Here is a 22,990-nt window from a genome sequence, read left to right as displayed (position 1 = left end):
AATATTTGAAGAGATTATAGTTGAAAACTTCCCTAATATGGGAAAGGAAATAGTTAATCAAGTCCAGGAGGCACAGAGAGTCCCATACAGAATAAATCCAAGGAGAAATACGCCAAGACACATATTAATCAAACTGTCAAAAATTAAACACAAAGAAATCATATTAAAAGCAGCAAGGGAAAAACAACAAATAACACACAAGGGAATCCCCATCAGGTTAACAGCTGATCTCTCAGCAGAAACTCTACAAGCCAGAAGGGAGTGGCAGGACATAATTAAAGTGATGAAGGAGAGAAACCTGCAACCAAGATTACTCTACCCAGCAAGGATCTCATTCAGATTTGATGGAGAAATTAAAATCTTTACAGATAAGCAAAGGCTGAGAGAGTTCAGCACCACCAAACCAGCTTTACAACAAATGCTAAAGGAACTTCTCTAGGCAAGAATCACAGCAGAAGGAATATACCTACAATAACGAACCCAAAGCAATTAAGGAAATGGGAATAGGAACATACATATCAATAATTACCTTAAATGTAAATGGACTAAATGCTCCCACCAAAAGACACAGAGTGGCTGAATGGATACAAAAACAAGACCCATATATATGCTGTCTACAAGAGACCCACTTCAGACCTAGAGACACATACAGATTGAAAGTAAGGGGATGGAAAAAGATATTCCATGCAAATGGAAATCAAAAGAAAGCTGGAGTAGCAATTCTTATATCAGACAGAATAGACTTTAAAATAAAGACTATTAGAAGGGACAAAGAAGGACACTACATAACAATAAAGGGATCGATCCAAAAAGAAGATATAACAACTGTAAATATTTATGCACCCAACATAGGAGCACCTCAATACATAAGGCAAATACTAACAGCCATAAAAGGGGAAATCAACAGTAACACACTCATAGTAGGAGACTTTAACACCCCACTTTCACCAATGGACAGGTCATCCAAAATGAAAATAAATAAGGAAACACAAGCTTTAAATGATACATTAAACAAGATGGACTTAGTTGATATTTATAGGACATTCCATCCAAAAACAACAGAATACACATTTTTCTCAAGTGCTCATGGAACATTCTCCAGGATAGATCATATCTTGGGTCACAAATCAAGCCTTGGTAAATTTAAGAAAATTGAAATTGTACAAAGTATCTTTTCCGACCACAATGCTATGAGACTAGACATCAATTACAGGAAAAGATCTGTAAAAACTACAAACACATGGAGGCTAAACAATACACTACTCAATAATGAAGTGATCACTGAAGAAATCAAAGAGGAAATTAAAAAATACCTAGAAACAAATGACAATGGAGACACGACGACCCAAAACCTATGGGACGCAACAAAAGCAGTTCTAAGGGGGAAGTTTATAGCAATACAATCCCACCTTAAGAAACAGGAAACATCTCGAGTAAACAACCTGACCCTGCACCTAAAGCAATTAGAGAAAGAAGAACAAAAAACCCCCAAAGCTAGCAGAAGGAAAGAAATCATAAAGATCAGATCAGAAATAAATGAAAAAGAAATGAAGGAAACGATAGCAAAGATCAACCAAACTAAAAGCTGGTTCTTTGAGAAGATAAACAAAATTGACAAACCATTAGCCAGACTCATCAAGAAAAGAAGGGAGAAGACTCAAATCAATAGAATTAGAAATGAAAAAGGAGAAGTAACAACTGACACTGCAGAAATACAAAAGATCATGAGAGATTACTATAAGCAACTCTATGCCAATAAAATGGACAACCTGGAAGAAATGGACCAATTCTTAGAAATGCACAACCTGCCAAGACTGACTCAGGAAGAAATAGAAAATATGAATAGACCAATCACAAGCACTGAAATTGAAACTGTGATTAAAAATCTTCCATCAAACAAAAGCCCAGGACCAGATGGCTTCACAGGCGAATTCTATCAAACATTTAGAGAAGAGCTAACACCCATCCTTCTCAAACTCTTCCAAACAATATCAGAGGAAGGAACACTCCCAAACTCATTCTACGAGGCCACCATCACCTTCATACCAAAACCAGATGTCACAAAGAAAGAAAACTACAGGCCAATATCACTGATGAACATAGATGCAAAAATCCTCAACAAAATACTAGCAAACAGAATCCAACAGCACATTAAAAGGATCATACACCATGATCAAGTGGGGTTTATTCCAGGAATGCAAGGATTCTTCAATATATGCAAATCAATCAATGTGATACACCATATTAACAAGTTGAAGGAGAAAAACCATATGATCATCTCAATAGATGCAGAGAAAGCTTTCGACAAAATTCAACACCCATTTATGATAAAAACCCTGCAGAAAGTAGGCATAGAGGGAACTTTCCTCAACATAATAAAGGCCATATATGACAAACCCACAGCCAACATTGTCCTCAATGGTGAAAAACTGAAACCATTTCCACTAAGATCAGGAACAAGACAAGGCTGCCCACTCTCACCACTCTTATTCAACCTAGTTTTGGAAGTTCTAGCCACAGCAATCAGAGAAGAAAAGGAAATAAAAGGAATCCACATTGGAAAAGAAGAAGTAAAGCTGTCACTGTTTGCAGATGACATGATACTATATATAGAGAATCCTAAAAATGCTACCAGAAAACTACTAGAGCTAATCAATGAATTTGGTAAAGTTGCAGGATACAAAATTAATGCACAGAAATCTCTGGCATTCCTGTACACTAATGATGAAAAATCTGAAAATGAAATCAAGAAAACACTCCCATTTACCATTGCAACAAAAAGAATAAAATATCTAGGAATAAACCTACCTAAGGAGACAAAAGACCTGTATGCAGAAAATTATAAGACACTGATGAAAGAAATTAAAGATGATACAAATAGATGGAGAGATGTACCATGTTCTTGGATTGGAAGAATCAACATTGTGAAAATGACTCTACTACCCAAAGCAATCTACAGATTCAATGCAATACCTATCAAACTACCAATGGCATTTTTCACAGAACTAGAACAAAAAATTTCACAATTTGTATGGAAACACAAAAGACCCCGAATAGCCAAAGCAATCTTGAGAACGAAAAACGGAGCTGGAGGAATCAGGCTCCCTGACTTCAGACTATACTACAAAGCTACAGTAATCAAGACAGTATGGTACTGGCACAAAAACAGAAAGATAGATCAATGGAACAGGATAGAAAGCCCAGAGATAAACCCACGGACATATGGTCACCTTATCTTTGATAAAGGAGGCAGGAATGTACAGTGGAGAAAGGACAGTCTCTTCAATAAGTGGTGCTGGGAAAACTGGACAGGGACATGTAAAAGTATGAGATTAGATCACTCCCTAACACCATACACAAAAATTAGCTCAAAATGGATTAAAGACCTAAATGTAAGGCCAGACACTATCAAACTCCTAGAGGAAAACATAGGCAGAACACTCTATGACATAAATCACAGCAAGATCCTTTTTGACCCATCTCCTAGAGAAATGGAAATAAAGACAAAAATAAACACATGGGACCTAATGAAACTTCAAAGCTTTTGCACAGCAAAGGAAACCATAAACAAGACCAAAAGACAACCCTCAGAATGGGAGAAAATATTTGCAAATGAAGCAACTGACAAAGGATTAATCTCCAAAATTTATAAGCAGCTCATGCAGCTCAATAGCAAAAAAACAAACAACCCAATCCAAAAATGGGCAGAAGACCTAAATAGACATTTCTCCACAGAAGATATACAGACAGCCAACAAACACATGAAAGGATGCTCAACATCTTTACTCATTAGAGAAATGCAAATCAAAACTACAATGAGATATCATCTCACACCAGTCAGAATGGCCATCATCAAAAAGTCTAGAAACAATAAATGCTGGAGAGGGTGTGGAAAAAAGGGAACACTCTTGCACTGCTGGTGGGAATGTGAATTGGTACAGCCACTATGGAGAACAGTATGGAGGTTCCTTAAAAAACTACAAATAGAACTACCATATGACCCAGCAATCCCACTACTGGGCATATACCCTGAGAAAACCATAATTCAAAAAAAGACATGTACCAAAATGTTCATAGCAGCCCTATTTACAATAGCCCGGAGATGGAAACAACCTAAGTGTCCATCATCGGATGAATGGATAAAGAAGATGTGGCACATATATACAATGGAATATTACTCAGCCATAAAAAGAAATGAAATTGAGCTATTTGTAATGAGGTGGATGGACCTAGAGTCTGTCATACAGAGTGAAGTAAGTCAGAAAGAGAAAGACAAATACTGTATGCTGACACATATATATGGAATTTAAGAAAAAAATGTCATCAAGTACATAGGGGTAAAACAGGAATAAAGACACAGACCTACTAGAGCATGGACTTGAGGATATGGGGAGGGGGAAGGGTAAGCTGTGACAAAGTGAAAGAGCGGCATGGACATATATACACTACCAAATGTAAGGTAGAGAGCTAGTGGGAAGCAGCCGCATAGCACAGGGAGATCAGCTCGGTGCTTTGTGACCGCCTGGAGGGGTGGGATAGGGAGGGTGGGAGGGAGACGCAAAAGGGAGGGGATATGGGAACATATGTATATGTATAACTGATTAAATTTGTAAAATTAAAAAAAAAAAAAAAAAACTACCACTGGCATTTTTCACAGAACTAGAACAAAAAATTTCAAAATTTGTTTGGAAAAACAAAAGACCCCGAATAGCCAAAGCAATCTTGAGAAGAAAAAACGGAGCTGGAGGAATCAGGCTCCCTGACTTCAGACTATACTACAAAGCTACAGTAATCAAGACAGTGTGGTACTGGCACAAAAACAGAAAGATAGATCAGTGGAACAGGATAGAAAGCCCAGAGATAAACCCACGCACATATGGTCAACTTATCTTTGATAAAGGAGGCAGGAATGTACAGTGGAGAAAGGACAGCCTCTTCAATAAGTGGTGCTGGGAAAACTGGACAGGGACATGTAAAAGTATGAGATTAGATCATTCCCTAACACCATACACAAAAATAAGCTCCAAATGGATTAAAGACCTAAATGTAAGGCCAGAAACTATCAAAGTCTTAGAGGAAAACATAGGCAGAACACTCTATGACATAAATCACAGCAAGATCCTTTTGGACCCACCTCCTAGAGAAATGGAAATAAAAACAAAGGTAAACAAATAGGACCTAATGAAACTTCAAAGCATTTGCACAGCAAAGGAAACCATAAACAAGACCAAAAGACAACCCTCAGAATGGGAGAAAATATTTGCAAATGAAGCAACTGACAAAGGATTAATCTCCAAAATTTATAAACAGCTCATGCAGCTCAATAGCCAAAAAACACACAACCCAATCCAAAAATGGGCAGAAGACTTAAATAGGCATTTCTCCAAAGAAGATATACAGACTGCCAACAAACACATGAAAGAATGCTCAACATCATTAATCATTAGAGAAATGCAAATCAAAACTACAATGAGATATCATCTCACACCAGTCAGAATGGCCATCATCAAGAAATCTAGAAACAATAAATGCTGGAGAGGGTGTGGAGAAAAGGGACCACTCTTGCACTGCTGGTGGGAATGTGAATTGGTACAGCCACTATGGAGAACAGTATGGAGGTTCCTTAAAAAACTACAAATAGAACTACCATATGACCCAGCAATCCCACTACTAGGCATATACCCTGAGAAAACCATAATTCAAAAAGAGACATGTACCACAATGTTCATTGCAGCTCTATTCACAATAGCCCGGACCTGGAAACAACCTAAATGTCCATCATCGGAAGAATGGATAAAGAAGATGTGGCACATATATACAATGGAATATTACTCAGCCATAAAAAGAAATGAAACTGAGCTATTTGTAATGAGGTGGATAGACCTAGAGTCTGTCATACAGAGTGAAGTAAGTCAGAAAGAGAAAGACAAATACCGTATGCTAACACATATATATGGAATTTAAAAAGAAATGTCATGAATAACCTAGGGGTAAAACGGGAATAAAGACACAGACCTACTTGAGAATGGACTTGAGGATATGGGGAGGGGGAAGGGTAAGCTGTGACAAAGCGAAAGAGAGGCATGGACATGTATACACTACCAAACGTGAGGTAGATAGATAGTGGGAAGCAGCCGCAGAGCACAGGGAGATCAGCTCGGTGCTTTGTGACCGCCTGGAGGGGTGGGATGGGGAGGGTGGGAGGGAGGGAGATGCATGAGGGAAGGGATGTGGGAACGGATGTATATGTATGACTGATTCACTTTGTTATAAAGCAGAAACTAATTTTAAAAAATTTAAAAATAAATAAATAAATAAATAATTTAAAAAAAAAAAAGAAGATTCACCAAAGGGCCAATCACTGAAGAAAAACAAAAGGAAGAAAGACGATAAAGAGACAACAAAGTGAACAACTCAGCTGGGCCAGTGGGCACGGTTTCCCCTTGCGTGTGGCTGGGAAATTCCAGGTCAACTCACAAAAGAGCAGAGTTGGTAAAGAACTTGGAAATCATCTAATCCCGCCTCTTGATTTTAAAGGTTGAGAATTCGAAACTCAGAGTTAAATAAACTGTCCAAGGTTATTCATCTTTGGACTGTTCCGGGTATTTCCCAAGGAAGATCTCATCACACACTTAGCTCAACCCTAAAGCAGTGGATGAAGTATGTTTAGTTCACAATCAAACTGTTGTGCTTTTGAGTAGAAGAAATGGATATTTTCTCTCCTATAGGACAGGAATCAGCAAATTACAGCCTGTAGGCCAAATCTGTCTGTGCCAAACACAGCCCACAGTCTATTTATATGTGCCTCTCCCCACTGCACAGTCCCCAACCTCCACCTAAGAACAGTTTTTAAACGGAGAAAGATAGTGAGGGTGGAGACTTCCCTGGTGGTGCAGTGGTTAAGAATCTGCTTGCCAATGCAAGGGACATGGGTTCGATCCCTGGCCCAGGAAGATCCCACATGCCGTAGAGCAACTAAGCCCGTGAGCCACAACTACTGAGCCCGTGTGCCACAACTACTGAAGCCCGCACGCCTAGAGCCCGTGCTCCACAACAAGAGAAGCCACCGCACTGAGAAGCCTGTGCACTGCAACGAAGAGTAGCCCCAGCTCGCCACAACTAGAGAAAGCCTGCGTGCAGCAACGAAGACCCAATGCAGCCAAAAGTAAATAAATACATTTATTTTTTTAAAAAAAAGAAAGAAAGAAAGCGAGGGTGGAGGGAAAAAGGAAAAATATGCAACAGAGGCTCTGTGGGCCTGCAATGCCTAGCATATTTACTATCTGACCCTTTAAAGAAAAAGTATGTCAATGTCTGCTACAGAACACTAAATACTGAGGTGAAAAGAACATCAAGCAATAAAACACTGAAACCGTTCTATTTATGGATCTACATCCTGACTCGTGCCAAAAGAAAATGTGAAGCAGATCTGTTTCATCCTATAAAAGATTTAGTGTGGCAGACATTACTAATATTCAATATGATGCAGTTCTCTTTCACTTTGGGTATGCAGAAGAATTCACTTCCTTGCCCCCTTGAAGTTAGGCATGGCCATGGGGCCAGCTCCGGTCATGGTAAAGTGATAAGAAATCTTATACTGGTCTGAAGCTTCTAACTGCCACTGCTGGATACTCCAGCCTTCTGTCCCCAGGCTGCAGCAAGCCTAGAGGCTCAGGGTGGGTTGGTGGCTGAAACAAAGACTGCAGAGCCCCCTGCTGAGCCACAGTGGAAATGCAGCATGAGCACAACCTTCATTAATAAACCACTGAGATTTAGAGGGTTGTTACCACGGCACACCTTATCTAACTCTACTGATACAATTAGCCAATCTTTTTCTGAGTGAAAAATGAACTTGAAGATAGTACAAGGAGAGAGTAATCATCCAAAATCAGCCATATGGAGATTTCATTCTGGAGAAAACTCTGGAGGTTCATTACTTAACCTCATCACTGTTTATGCACAAAAAATAACCTTAAAGAAACTACATTGGGGCTTCCCTGGTGGCGCAGTGGTTGAGAATCTGCCTGCCAATGCAGGGGACATGGGTTTGAGCCCTGGTCTGGGAGGATCCCATATGCCACGGAGCAACTAGGCCCGTGAGCCACAACTACTGAGCCTGCGCGTCTGGAGCCTGTGCTCCGCAACAAGAGAGGCCGCGATAGTGAGAGGCCCGTGCACCGCGATGAAGAGTGGCCCCCGCTTGCCACAACTGGAGAAAGCCCTCGCACGGAAACGAAGACCCAACACTTCAAAAAAAAAAAAAAAAAACTACATTGACTGTATTAATACAAAATTAGTGTTGACTGTGTCCGATTAAAAAAAGACCTATGTCGGGCTTCCCTGGTGGCGCAGTGGTTGAGAGTCCGCCTGCTAATGCAGGGGACACGGGTTCGAGCCCTGGTCTGGGAGGATCCCACATGCCGCGGAGCAACTGGGCCCGTGAGCCACAACTACTGAGCCTGCGCATCTAGAGCCTGTGCTCCACAACAAGAGAGGCCGCGATAGTGAGAGGCCCGCGCATCGCGATGAAGAGTGGCCCCCGCTTGCCACAACTGGAGAAAGCCCACGCACAGAAATGAAGACCCAACACCGCAAAAATAAATAAATAAAATTTTTAAAAAAATGTGTGTATTCAAAAAAAAAAAAAAAAAAAAAGACCTATGTCGTGCTTCCCTGGTGGCGCAGTGGTTGAGAGTCCGCCTGCCGATGCAGGGAACACGGGTTCGTGCCCCGGTCCTGGAAGATCCCACATGCCACGGAGCGGCTAGGCCCGTGAGCCATGGCCACTGAACCTTCACTCCACAACGGGAGAGGCCACAACAGTGAGAGGCCCGCGTACCGCAAAAAAAAAAAAAAAGACCTATGTCACAATACTCCGTATTTCTAACCAATTTTTCTTACCAGCTGCACCATCATCATAATTTATTGCTGCTTTTCCCACCAAAAAAGAGGAGGATTTATGACTTATCTTTTCTAAATAAAAACATCTGATGTACTAGTGTTTTAAAACCATATTTAAAAAGGAGAATCTTTTAAAGCCAGGCTATGGAAAAAGCAGCCTCCAATCTGATACAGAGACACATCTGTCAATTTCATGGCCATCGTGACCTAGTGAGAGCCCATTCAGTGACATGGATTTGTTCCATTAGCAAAAACACTTACCAAGTGCTCCCAGAAGGGTCATCATTCCCAAAAGCACTGAAAGAGCCATCTTCCCTCTGATAGAGAAGTTCTCTCTGGTAACCTGAAGACACCAAAATAGACAGATAATCAATGTAATCAAGTTGCAATGAATGGAAGTTTCTAATTATGACTTCATATTGAGGAAACATGGGCAGAGAATGGGAAAGAAGACATGAAATCAACTAACGATGAATATTTTCTATATCATGTGCTGTGGGAGATTAAGAACATCAGGACTTTTCAAGTAGAATGCATAAAATAAGAACTACGATAGCCCCAAATTGAAATAAAGTCAGAAGAATACCGTCACACAGACAACAATTCTATCCATTCAAAAGCAAGTAAATTAAAAAGCAGAGTATTTAACTCTGTAGTGTTAACTACAATGGTTTCAATGCTTAGTCATCTAAAATTGTTTGCTACCTAAGAAAAATAATAGCTACAGTATCATAATTAAAATTTAAAGCTAAAACGAGAAGTAAAAATACTTTCTATTCTTAGACCACCAGCAGAAGGGAGAAAATTGCTAAATAATCTAAGACAGTGGCTCTAGAAGTTTTTGGTCATGACCAACTGAGGTAAACCCCCAAACTGACCGGTCTGCTCAAACGTCAACTCTAAGTTCTCACTAAATAAAAAGAACATGGTGGTGGTAATGAAGTCTCAGTATAGAACTAAATTGGGGAGGGCTTATGGCTCATAGATCTGCTTTAATAAAAGCAGATGTTTCATATTTGCAAATAAATGGTTGAAAATAGAGGCAGATGTTTCATATTTGCAAAGCAATGCATGCAGGTCTCAAAGTCCAGTGACGAAATCAGAGGCCAAACACTGAAAGAGTCACCAGACAAGCCCAACAAACCAACTCGCTAAAAATGATATTAGCCATAATTTATCATTAAAAAGTAAGCCTAAGCAGGAGTCAAAAACATTTCCAACTCAAGGCTTTATCAGTGATTCTCTGATAACCAAGAATTCTTCCTGAAAACTACAGGATTCTACTATAGGAGGGGAGGGCACACAGAATGAACCCAGCAGCACGGCCATGTAGTGCCTAGCAACCATAAACACTGGTGAAATGTTGAATTCAATCCCCAATAAACTCTAGTAACAAAAAAATTTTACTTTATGAATACCACATTTTAGAAGCATCAATAACTATAATTAATTATTCATATTTGACTAACAAAATATGAGCATTAGTCATTTAAAATTCGTTAATTTGCTCTTGCCAGGTCCCAAACTTTTCTCATTGAGCCTTTCCACAAGAAACCCCAGCCAGATCTGAGTATCTGATTTAAGCTACAGTAAGACAAAATGCATAAAAAACAAGACACTGTTTCACAGTGATCTTTAAGACCTATGGTAAAAGAGGTGTAAACAGCATTTAAGTGATGAGAGAATTTTCTTAATTTGAAGAAGGGAGCGTTAGGTTATACTCTTTATGTTTAAAACTGAAATATTACAGCATGGTAACTAACCAGCCAACTTTTATCAAACTGTGACTAGGTGTCAGGAACTGCTCAAAGCCATTTTCAGGTATTACCTCAGGTAACTCCACAACTCTATGATGTAGAGGCTATTATTATCCGCTTTTTAGAGATGAAGAGACCTGAACTTAGAATATATCATGTGCAAGGTCACACAGCTCATAGGTATTGAAGTAAGGCACTAGCCAAGGTCAATCTGTCTCCAAAGCTGCTGCTTCCTACTAATTCATAGAGCTCTTTCAATGATTAATATATGAAAAGTCCTTCACACAGTACCTTTTACATTCTCTCAGTAAACAACAGATATCGCTCCGTAACATAGGTGTAGAAAAAGACTTTCTAACCACCAAATTTTTAAGAATTTTTAAGAAAAATTTTTAAGAAATTTTTAAGAAAAAATAACTGACTACAAAAAAATTGTTTCAAACTTTTCCATGGCAAAACACTATAAACAAAGTTGAAAAACAGATGACAAATTAAAGGAAAACATTTGCAACATATAAGATGGATAAATGGCTAATCTTCCTAACATTAATACTATACAAGTCTATGTATATGTTTTTATATATTAATACTATATATCTTCACATATAGATGATATAAAGAATTTTTTTAATTTAGAGGAAAAGATAAAAACTCCTATAGAGAAAAAATGGACAAAAGACAAGTACAGACATTTCACAAAAAACAAAGAGAGAAAGACAGACCTTAAGATAGGAAGAAATGTTCAACTTCATAATAGGTGAAATGCAAAGTAAAACTACATATTGAGATACCATTTCTTACCCGTCACTTTAGCAAAGATTCAAAAACTTGACCATTCATCCTGTTGGGGACACTGTAAGGAAACCAGTACTCATCCATTGCTAGAGGGAATTCCAAATGGTACAACTCCTGTGCAGTAGAATGTCTATACCTTTTGACCCAGTAATCCTACTTCTAAGGATATATCTGAAGATATCCCTCCAACAACACAAAAATATATATATGCAGAAGACTATTGATTGCAGCATTATTTGTAATTGCAAAAACATTGGAAACTACCTAAATGCCACCAAATTGGAGACAGGTGGAATCAACTGTGGTACACGTGTACAACGGAGTACTATGCAGCTGTGGCAAAGAATGAGGACTCTCTCTGAGCTGATGAAGAGCCATTTCCTGAATATACTGTTAAGTGAAAAAGGCAAAGTCTAAAATAGCACACATAGTGTACTACCTTTTGTGTAAGAAAAAGAGAAAATTTAAAAACATACGTTAATTTCTGCTAACAGAGAAAAAGAAAGAGAGAGAGAGAGAATCTAAACAAGAAAGTAATGCAGTTACCCCAGAGGGTAGGGAGAAGGGATCTGAGAGGGAACGATACCCCTTTGCATACACCTTTTAGAATAAGTTTGACTTTTGGAAGCATGTTAATGTTTTACATATTCAAAAAGTAAAACAAACAAGAATGGAAAAAATTAAATGACAGGCACCATTAACACGACCTTAGTTCACTCTAACATGTTTTAGTTAACCATGAAAAAAACGCAACATATCATCTCTTCCTTTGTCAGGGCTGGTCAAGGATCACAGAGAAGCAGAGTAATTTTCTAATGTTCACAAAGGAAGTGAGCAAAAGAGGCCAAGACATTCTCCCTCAATTTCCAGTTCAGGAGTAAATCTACCAGGTAGCAGAGTTCACCTGTGAACTCCATCTGGTATAGGAGGAGGGGAAGGGAAGCTCCAGGTCCCTCCATCACTAGAGGAGGTGCTTCTGTGGGAAGATGGACCAACCTTAGGTGAGGACCTAGTGCCTCCAAGGCCCTGAATCACATCAACAATAGCAGTTCCAAGTATGAGTTATTGTAAAACCTTGAGAGAGATGAGATCATGGAGATGAGATCAGTGTTTATGGAAATTACCCCTCAGCTGGCTGCCCTCCAAGAGTTGCCATTAATATCAACAATTAGCACAGTTCTTCCACCAGGAGCGGCGAGCCCAGAGGAGGAGGAGGACTTGCAGACAGTCTCCAGGTATGGAGTACATTTCCTGAGCTGGTTTAGATGAAACTGAAAATCCAAACCTCCAGCTCTGTTCCCTGGGCAAAACAGAAGGGAACCTAAACCAAGTAGGTCTCCTGTGAGGCGTCCTTCCTTGTCTTAAGCCAGACCTGCATCATTAGAGAACCCTCGGCTGCTTGTCCTCCAAGTCATCCAATTCCATAAGAGAAGCAGACAGGGCTTCCCTGGTGGCGCAGTGGTTGGGGGTCCGCCTGCCAATGCAGGGGACACGGGTTTGTGCCCCGGTCTGGGAAGATCCCACATGCCGCGGAGCGGCTGGGCCCGTGAGCCATGGCCGCTGAGCCTGCGCGTCCGGAGCCTGTGCTCCACAACGGGAGAGGCCACAACAGTGAGAGGCCCGTGTACAGCAAAAAGAAAAAAAAGAGAAGCAGACAGCTAGCTCAGCTATAAGGTTTACTGTTAGTACAATAATTCAGTGTTCCAGGGTAATCACCTAAATTGGAGACTTCATCATGATAGATGAGATGGGCAAAAAGATGTTTTTTTCCAAAAGTTTATGAGGAAATTATAGAGTATGGCCTTCAAGTTCATAGTCTTATGAATAGCTCCTGAGTTACAAAGTAACAGCATCATCAGAATTAACAGACACTTCAAAAATTTCATATAATGATTCATGAAATGTTGTTTATAAAGAGTCAGACAAGATACATACTTAGTGGGTCGTGAATTTTCTTTCAAATAGCCATGAATGGAAAATATTTACAATTTATCATAATAAAGAGGCAAGTACCACTCATAGAAACGCATAGAAAACTAACATTCTAAACATAATTTGACTTAGTTTACCACAAGTGTCAAAATTGCATACAAATAAATGAAGTAAAATTGGCTGCTTGTGGCTGTATCAATCACTTTCTCTGGTTAAAAGCTGATACAAATATTCTCTGTACTAAAAGAAGAGTATTTGTCATCAACTTCCTTACTCTCTCTGACATGAAATGGAAAGTGAGAACTTCACCAACGTTTTCTTTTTTAGCATGTTCACTATTGCCTCTAGCCATTCTTTTGATGGCCAAATGCAGCATCAGAATTCTGGAAACTACTTTTTTCCTGTTTTTATTCCAATAGAGAAAATAGAATGTGTTTTCAACTAAGTTTGGTCTGAGTCTTACTTGAAAAACTGAGCCACATGCATTGCAATCTAAATATTTGAGAAAAACAAGTGGTTTAAATCCCCAATTAACAGGTCTGGGATTTCTAGTCCTTATCAAAAACAGTTTCCATGTTACGGTTCGATTTTTCTTTTTGACAGTGAAAGACACTTCATTCAATGATGTAGCTATTGTTTTGACCAGAAAAACAATAAGTTAGGTTACTGGGCTCCTGGGCCAAGCATGATTTAAGGAAAACCATGCGCTGTTCATAACTGACATTTAAGTAATATAAATCACGACTTGCGCCAAAGCCACTTTAATTCCTTAAAAAATAAAAACAATTGCAGTATATTTGAAAAAAAAAAACTTTGGAAAATGTGATAGCAAAAGAAAAAACAAGAGTCTCTGAAATGAGACACTGATTTCATAATGAAAATCATTACACTGAGAAGTTTTTGTCCACTACTTTGAAATATAATTTAGTTCTGCAATGTGAAAAGATACATTTTGAGGAGCTCACTGGACTGATTCCCATCAGCCATTTCACCAGCTCAAAAGGTAACACGCTGAAACCTCAGGTCACATTTCCTAGCTCATGAAAACGTGCCAGAGCCAAGGAGAAACTTTGGTGTTTAGAAACAACCATGCATCGTGGAAACACCGGAGAGATCTTCTAGACCCAATCTCCACATTAGGACGATCAACCTAAAGCCCAGAGAAGTTAATATTGATACGAATGCATTCACCCATTCTGCACTTGCTGAGGGGCCCATATGGTGATCCCATGGAGAAGGGATTCAACACAGTCCCCTCTGTCAGGGCACTTACCTTCTAGGGCAGGAGACAGTCAGATAACAGAAAATCAAGAACATTTTAAATAATGTTAAGTGTGATGAAGAATACACAATGGAATAATTTAAGTGAGAGCTGCTAAAAGGTCGGGGAAGGCCACTTTGAGGAAAACACCACCTGGATGATGAGAAGGAACCAGCCCTGGGAAGATCTGGGAGAAGAGCATCCAGAAGGCAGGACAGGTGGAAAGGCCCTCAGCGCCATGGAGCTGAGAGCATGCCAGACGCAGGCTGACAGAGCCCTGAGGGGGCGGCTTCAGGTGAGGTGAAAGATGGGGCCTGGCATTCACTCAGGGCTTTGCAGGCCGAGGCGAGGAACCCACTGGAGAATTTAAGGAAGTGATGTGATTTTGACATTATCAAAAGATCCCTTTTACTATAAAATATGCAGAGCCTGTATTGAAGGAGTATATTGGCAAAGGGTCTATTTAGGAAGCTGCTGGAGTAGCCAGGTCAGCAATGGCAAGTCAGAGTAGATCAGTCAGCCTGGGGTGGAGAGAGCGGGGAAATTTCCCACTTGTTTTTAGAGGTAGAACGGACAGAATTTACTTGCTGACTTTAGACCCTGTCTCCCTAGTTAGATGCCACTAACCATATTATAGCTGACAGTTACTGGGCATTTACTCTGTGTTAAAACACCTCATGTAGTCTTCAAAACAGCCCTAAGAAGTGGCTACTTATTTACCCATGTCTTATAGGTGGAAAGACGAGGCTGGGGAAACCAGCCCAGAGCGGGAGGCAGCGTTCAGAGCCCAGGCTTCCTGGTCTCCACCGCCGGCGCTGTAACCACGGCTCTGCCGCTCCCCTGGTGGGAATCGCCCACCTCACGGCTGCAGTGCTCTTCATTCTGCCCACAAAGCTTTTCCTGCCCTCTGGCTGCTCTGTGCCTTCGAACAACCAGCAAATGTGATGACGGCTCCCAAGCAGTGCAGGGCTGCTTTGAAATTGCATTCTGGCACCTACCTCGCCAGGATGGGCCTGGGGACCAGCGCTCCTTTTAAAGAAAACAGATACTGAGGATTTGGACTGTTCATTTTTTAGGGCATCTACTAACCCAGAGCAAAGTGTCTAGGACAGAAACTCAAATTATTTTTAAGGCATGAATTATTGTTCCTTAAATGGTTCAAACTATAAAATGTATTCTGTCTCTTTAAAGCATTGATATTTGATAAGCCAGCATGATAGTTCATAAAGCATATAAAATATGCAATCAATGGCGTTTTCTAAAATATTTTACTTTATTTTATTAAAATATCCCAAAGAATGTGTATCAAGTTATAAAGCACCAGTCTAGGTCCTACATACTCCCTACCTGAAACTAGCCAAACTAAGTTTCAAATACAAGTCAGAATCTTGTCTTAAAAAGGTGCTGAATTAAACTGTGAAAATATTTTTTACTCATCTTTTTAAATATATGGCAATGTGCAAAGATCTCACCTGATTTTAGCGTGGCACACACTGTACCAAACAGAGCCCCTGGTACCACTGCTTAAACTTAATTATAACCAAACTTGGAAAAAGAAGCTCCTGTATTTACATACTTAAAATATGATAACCATACTGATTGTGACCCGTAAGTGAGATATTATGTAAGGTGCTTGGAACATTGCCTGCCACACAGTAAGCATCAACCGACGTTATCTGTTGTTATTAGCAACTTGTAGACACAGAGCCTGGTGTCTGCAAACAGTATCAGGCTCTCCAGGAGCCAGGGCAGAGTCCTCACCGGTGTGGCGTTTCCCGAGTGGCCAGCAGGGGCCCCCATACACACCCTTCTCTCCTAACCCCCCAACTACTTGAAATGTTAAATGTGCTGAGAAGGTCCCCACCACAGGAAGCCTCGTGTGTTTACCAGTGGACTTTCTCCACTGAACAGGGACTTCCCTGGGAGGAAAGGCCTGACTTGCTGCTTCCTCAGCACTGGAACTGACCCTGGCCCTAAGAGATGCTCTAGAAATGTGGAATGAATACTCATTCCTTCAGATCTTTAAGTGGCTTTAAATTTCCAATCCCTTATGAAAATACAAACCCCTCCAGGAACAAAATCCTTAACAAACATCTTAGCAGCCATCAGTGAGCCCTGAGCTGAGGACGAGTGGCGGCAGCGTCCCACTGCTCACACTTCTAGCACATTCCACACCATCTAGTGCCACAAGCACAGAGCAAAGACAAAATCTGTCTATTTTGAAATACGGTCTAGAGTCAACTCTGACCGAAAAAGAAAAAAGAAAAGAATAAATGTATTTTTACAAAGAAAAGTATGTTTCTAAAATGCTTACCTTGCCTCATAAATGAAAGGGCTTTTTCTTTTAAATTCTCAGTCAGTTGTTTCTTTTTAGTCAGGTAATCCAAAACATAAATATTTGGAGCAAAATTTATCATGTTCTGTTCGCCACAGCCATAAGGCATTCGAATCAGTGAGGCTAAGCCACTGATAGAAGAACCAAGAATATCTCCTGAAAGCACAAGATATTCATTACATTCAGCAAATCCTCAGCAACTGTACCTCCTGGTGACATTGAGGGCAGAAAGCATCTGATACTGAAGCAATATTACTGTTCCACTGAGGGAACATAGTATTCATAGAAACTTTACATCAAGCTTGTAGGAAGACTGGTCAGATAAATGACAATACCGTGGTACCGAACTTGTAGATTACGACAAATTAGGAGACTCTTAGCTCAAAGATACAGTACATATAAGCAAAAAGCAAGTTTAAAATAAAATTTCTGAACAAAAATGTCAGGAATTGCATTAGGAAACCATCATTCTTACATGGGAAAGAAATGTTTTATTATTAATATTCTTCACATAAATAGAACTTTATTTTGATTTCCTTACTAATACACTACAAATGCTTGAGAAATGATGTTTTTCAGGGCAGGGTTGTGGTATTTTTCAATGTGCTCTATTTATCAACAACAAAGTAGAACTAACAAGCATAAGCATTTCGATAAATCTCAGGATCAAAAGGATTAAAAATGTGCTTCAAAGTTAGTAATATAAAGTTAAACAAAACACACGCTTACCCACCTTCCTCTAACCACAGTCTAACACCATCACTCAAGAAAATAAGTAAGAATTTAGAAATGTAAAGGCTGAGTTCTAATTCTGACCTCATGACGGTTGAACTGTATAGAGAAGAATATTCATCAGTGTGGTTTATTTTAGAAACTTACACCATTCCAAGTCCAAATACCTAGGAAAAATCTGCTCCAAAAAAAATGAATCCAAAAAATAGAGGAAGATCGTCAGGTGGGTAGGCTGCAGCCATGGTAGCGTACGATGTCTCAAACTTTAGATATTAACACAGAGAAATAAATACCACTGCAGGTTATGTTTTTTATTTTTATTACTACTGCAGGTTATGTTTTTAATATTCAAAGTGAACATAAACTTAGACTCTCAAAATCCACAGAAGCAAGCTAATATTCACACATCTGGGCTACCAAATAGGTTTTTTTTTAATATATAAATACCATATAAAAATAACACTTGAAAAACCATTATTTAAATCAAGCTTTAAAATTAAACCTCAGAGCACTTCAATAACAATAGCAGACTCATTCCAACATAAGGAGAGATGGTACACACTCCAACTTCAAGGCTTCTTCCCTCCGTGTGTGTGCGTGTGTGTGTGCATGTGTACCACATCATCTCCCAGCATCCTGCCACTGTGGGAGGTTCTTAGGCAGAATGTATTCCCCTAAATAGAAAGCTTATTTAATTCTTTTTAAGAATTATATCTAAGTCTCCCAAAAAAGTCTTCTCTAGAGGAACTGGTTGTTTGAGGTTATAATAAAAAGCATGACACTTGCAGGGGAGATTTAAAAGAACCTCCGAAAAAGTGCCTTAGGTCCTGACACCTCAAAGATCTAAACTATTGGGTTGGCCAAAAAGTTTCGTTAACATCTTACAGAAAAACCCTAACGAACCTTTTGGCCCACCCGATATTTAGATGTCATTCATCTAAATATTTCTTTCAGTTATTTGCAAAGCACAACCACATAAATAAACCATTTGTGTGGCAGCTCTAATAGTTGAAAGGACTTTGGGGTTACCAGAAGGTAACTAGGAGAGGGTGACGAAGTCAGTGGGTAGCTTCAAACTGTAAAGGGTACTTGTGTCTGCACAGGGAACTGCTAGAGGCGGTGGTCCTCAACCTCTGGTTACCAGAAGCACTCGTGGAACCTTTTCAAAACATACATGCCCTAGCCACAGCCCAGGAGATTCTGACTGAACAGCTCGAGAGTGGATCCCAGATATTTGTGTATTTCCAAAGCTCCGCAGAAGGGATGTTCACCAGTGGTCGAGAGCCACAGAGGCAGAACAACCATACGATGGTGTGGTCTGGCTACTCAAAAGAGTGGTCTGCACACCAGAAGCATCACCTGGGAGCTTGTTAGAAATGCAGAATCCAAGGCCCCACCCCAGGCCTACCAAGCCAGAATCTGCCTTCACACAAGCCCCCCCAGGTGATTCACAGGCACCTTGAAGACTGAAAAGAACTGGTCCAGGACACACATCTTACCTGCCTTCCTACTGTAATCAGGGGTTGGCACCAACTAAACACTTTTTGCAACTTCTTCTCGTTAGGATTAAATAAGAAAATACACCTAAATAAGGACCTCCTTATAGCACAGGGAACTATATTCAATATCTTGTAATACACTAGAAACTATTTTGTAATAAACTAGTCTTTTTCAGAAAAGAATCTGAAAGAGAATATATATACATATATGTATAACTGGATCACTTTGCTGTATACCTGCAACAATGTAAATCAACTATACTTCAATTTTAAAAAGTAATTAAAAAAAGAAAATATCCCTACAAATAAATGAAAAATATATAGCATCATATACAAATAAACCAGTCGCGATGGTGATATAATCCGTTCTTACCAATTGCAGTGACCTGAACTCTCTCACTACCGCTCACTATATGAGGAGGAAAGGAGAAACTCAACGTTTTCAGGGTAGTTTGTAGCTTGCTGTCGGTCAAGTCTAATAAGATGGATTGTGAATAGGATTTTTCTATTCCTTCAGCCTGTTGATAAAAAGGAACACAATTAACATGGTCCCTACTCATCTGTTTACAGAGAACTATATGCAGATAATAAGTCAATCATCTGGCCTGTATATGGTTAGGTAAGTACCTACAGTGTCTTGATTATTGCTACAAATCTGTGAACAACTGTTTCCTTTCTAGTTAAATTAGTCAAAACATTTCATAGAATGGCAATGGAAATGATAGAGGAGAAGATGAAAAGGTGATGAGAAACCCTCTGAGGTAGGTCCTTTTATTATCCAAAGACAGAGGTTAAGTACCTTGTGCAAAGGCACCCTTGACAAAGGTGGGATGAAACCCAGAGCTGTCTTACTCCAGAACACAAGTGCTTATCTACTGTGCTGAGTTGTCTTTTGGTGCATACTGTCTTCTCTGAAAAAACCTACAAAACCTCTTCTACCTGTACTGAGGAATTCCAAAATTCAAAATCTACGTATTAACTTGGCATGATTTAATAGGATCCCAATGTCACACAGACTGTAAATGTAACCTGCCTTATAGTCGTACTATAAACTTAAAGAAGACGTTGGCAATTACCTTTAAAGACATACGTGATACGTTTTTACGTTCAGATGAGAAAACCATTAGGCATCACCAGGAGGGTGGAGGAGATGACCTGCTCAGTCTTGAAAACAAATTTAACCAAGAGAAAAACCACCTTCTGTTTCCTTTTCAATTATATATTTCCATTCTATTTATTTAGACTTCAAGTATTTACCTTCACTAAAATCCTCTGGGTGACAGCATCGGAAGCAGCAGGTGAAACAGCTGTGACTGTGACGGGCATTTCCCCCAGATGTGTTGGCCTGACCGGGAAAACAACAGTTGCCCCATCCTCACTGGGAACCAGAACCGTCTGCTGGTGTCCTGTGGCATTTATTTCATTCGAAGCCATTAGAATATCAAACGCGTCACTTTTCTCAATGATTACCTTAACCTGGAAGAAAAAATCATCAGAGGTTTTGTATAATAAATTGCTCCCCGGTAAAATGTTGCTCTAAGTGCAGATAAATCTATGAGGCCTGAAACTAGAGAAAAATAAGACAGAAACGTTCAGCCAAGGAGAGGGTGAAAGGGTGTCAGGAAAAACCCAGTTTCTTTCCTATGCTTTCTCCGTCTAACTCAAGACATGTGGGGAAACGGCATTCTTCAGTCCCGTTTCTAACATTAAACTCCCACTAACATTAAATTCTCTCATTTTTCGAAGGCTGAGTGGTAAGGATGTACCCAAAAAGGTTATTTCATGTCATGGTACTGCCACCAGCCTGACTCATCTATGTCATCCTGGGACACTAGTCCCATCAGAAAAGCCTGAGGCAAACAGGATGAAATGTGATTACATTCATTGAAAGTCTCTGCTAAAATTATTCCAAGAAAAGTATGACTCAGACATTAGTCCTGAAACACATGTCGGGTGTAAGCTTTCATAAAATATGTCCAAGTTGCCAGGCTCCTCAAGAATCACATTCCTCTGGGTCTTAGATTTTATGAAGTGTTTTCTCATTTATTTTCTCATCTGTTTCTCAAAATATTGCCTACCTGACAGATGAGTAAACTGCAATTAAGTTATTTGCTGGTAAGTGGAGGACCTGGACATTGAATGTGGGCCTCCTGACTTTTGCTCTTTGCACTGGACCATGTTGAGAAGATTAACAAGTAAAATGAGAAAATAAGAAACAGTTTACTCTCTAGACATCGTGCTTAAAGAGATTATGGCATTTGCAGGTAATAAGGTTAATTACAATCCCTCCCTACTCCAGGAGGAAAAATCATTTTGTTAACACTACTGCAGGCACAGTACAAACAGTGGGCCTACCCCCTGCCTTACAGGGAACTGACTTGGCTAAGGAGACACCGGGCCATGACTCAAAAGACAAAGCCTTGAAAACAGAATATAAACACAGGGACAACAGGCACAACAGCATGGGTGAGATTCCTCATGAAAGACACCTTAGTTTCAAACCGGGTCTTGAAAGGAATAAATTCTTGCCACCTGCAGTGGGCACAGAACAGCAGTGAGAAGCTGCAACACATTCTAGATGTGGGAGGAGAGCAGGGGAAAAATGCAGGGGGCTGGGGGGGCAGGAAAGAGAAGGACATGCCACAGAGATGAAGCTGCATGGCTAAAGCAGAGAACCCGTGCTAGAAATTAAGGCAAGGATGCTTGGACATGCTAGCAATATCCTTCGAACTTAACAAGCAGAAGAAATTGTGGGCAAAGTATGGCTATTTTCAATCTCCCAGAAATGTATAGAATGCTTAGATGCCCAAAGACTACATAACCCCATCCCCCCATGTTTTCTTCATTTTTTCCTGAAGCGTAAATGATGATTAGTGTATTACCTCAGTGGCATCTTTTAAATAATTGAATATGGTGACTTCCAAGGCAAATTCTTCACCTCTGATAACAGAGTAGGGAAGATTCAAAAAAATGAAAAACGGTTGGAAGGATTGGAGCTGAAAAGAACACAATGAATACAGATTTTATTCAAGTCCAAGTGCTTCACACTTTACGCAATTAAAAGCAAATCTCACAAAACCTGTGACGCTTATAACTAACTTCACATAGAAATGTCCGCTTGCCTACCAACAGAAAGCAAACAGCAACCTACCCCAAACGAACGGGGGCACAATTGATTTGATTTATGTTACTTAACACAGTAACCACTACATTTTATGAAATGGCTACTAGGAACCAGGGACTTTACACAAATTATTTCATTTAGTCATTACACCTGTGTAGGCAGGTGTTATGATCATATTTTACAGAAAAGAAAGCTGAAGCTCAGACATCTCTGTAACCGGTACAAGATCACACTGCTGCAAAGTGTAGGAGCCAGAACTGGATCCCAGCACGTCTGAGGCCACAGCTAAGCCCTCTTCTTCTACTCTGCCATGTTGATTCTACCATTCTTCTTCTAAAGCCACTGGCCAAATGAAACAGCATTTGTTTTAGACTCATGTGAAAAGTCTAAATGATGGTTTGCCTACTACCCTGTAATATATACATACACATACTTGTGCTTCCTCATTGGTCACCCAACTCTGATAGCATCGGCCGAGCTTCTCACTGGCAGCAGTTAGTCCCCTCTTAGAGGTTTATTTGGACATTTGTGCAAGTGTCAGACTGTCACAATAGGGTGCTCTTGGCACTTAGTGGGTGAAGGTCTGCGTGCTCAGGACAGTCCCAGAAAAGGAAGAATTGTTCCGTGTCCCTCATGATTCTTGAAGGTTCCTTC

The 22,990-nt window shown here is 40.0% G+C and overlaps 1 protein-coding gene across 1 annotated transcript in view; it reads right to left on the bottom strand.

Moving 5' to 3' along the window:
• CD109 (CD109 molecule) overlaps positions 1-22,990 on the bottom strand; it is a 129,773-nt gene that overhangs the window by 23,697 nt on the left and 83,086 nt on the right. The window contains exons 20-24 of the mRNA XM_060114417.1: positions 22,095-22,208; positions 20,470-20,688; positions 19,586-19,730; positions 16,961-17,137; positions 9,163-9,244 (exon numbers count right to left, since the gene is read on the bottom strand). Of these exons, the coding sequence (XP_059970400.1) occupies positions 9,163-9,244; positions 16,961-17,137; positions 19,586-19,730; positions 20,470-20,688; positions 22,095-22,208 (737 nt within the window). The remainder of the gene's footprint in view (positions 1-9,162; positions 9,245-16,960; positions 17,138-19,585; positions 19,731-20,469; positions 20,689-22,094; positions 22,209-22,990) is intronic.

This window comes from Mesoplodon densirostris, chromosome 12 (genome assembly GCF_025265405.1).
Source record: "Mesoplodon densirostris isolate mMesDen1 chromosome 12, mMesDen1 primary haplotype, whole genome shotgun sequence".
In the NCBI taxonomy this organism is placed as follows: domain Eukaryota; kingdom Metazoa; phylum Chordata; class Mammalia; order Artiodactyla; family Ziphiidae; genus Mesoplodon; species Mesoplodon densirostris.
The sequence above is the reverse complement of the archived record's forward strand: the minus strand, read 5'-3'. Positions and strand labels throughout refer to the sequence as shown.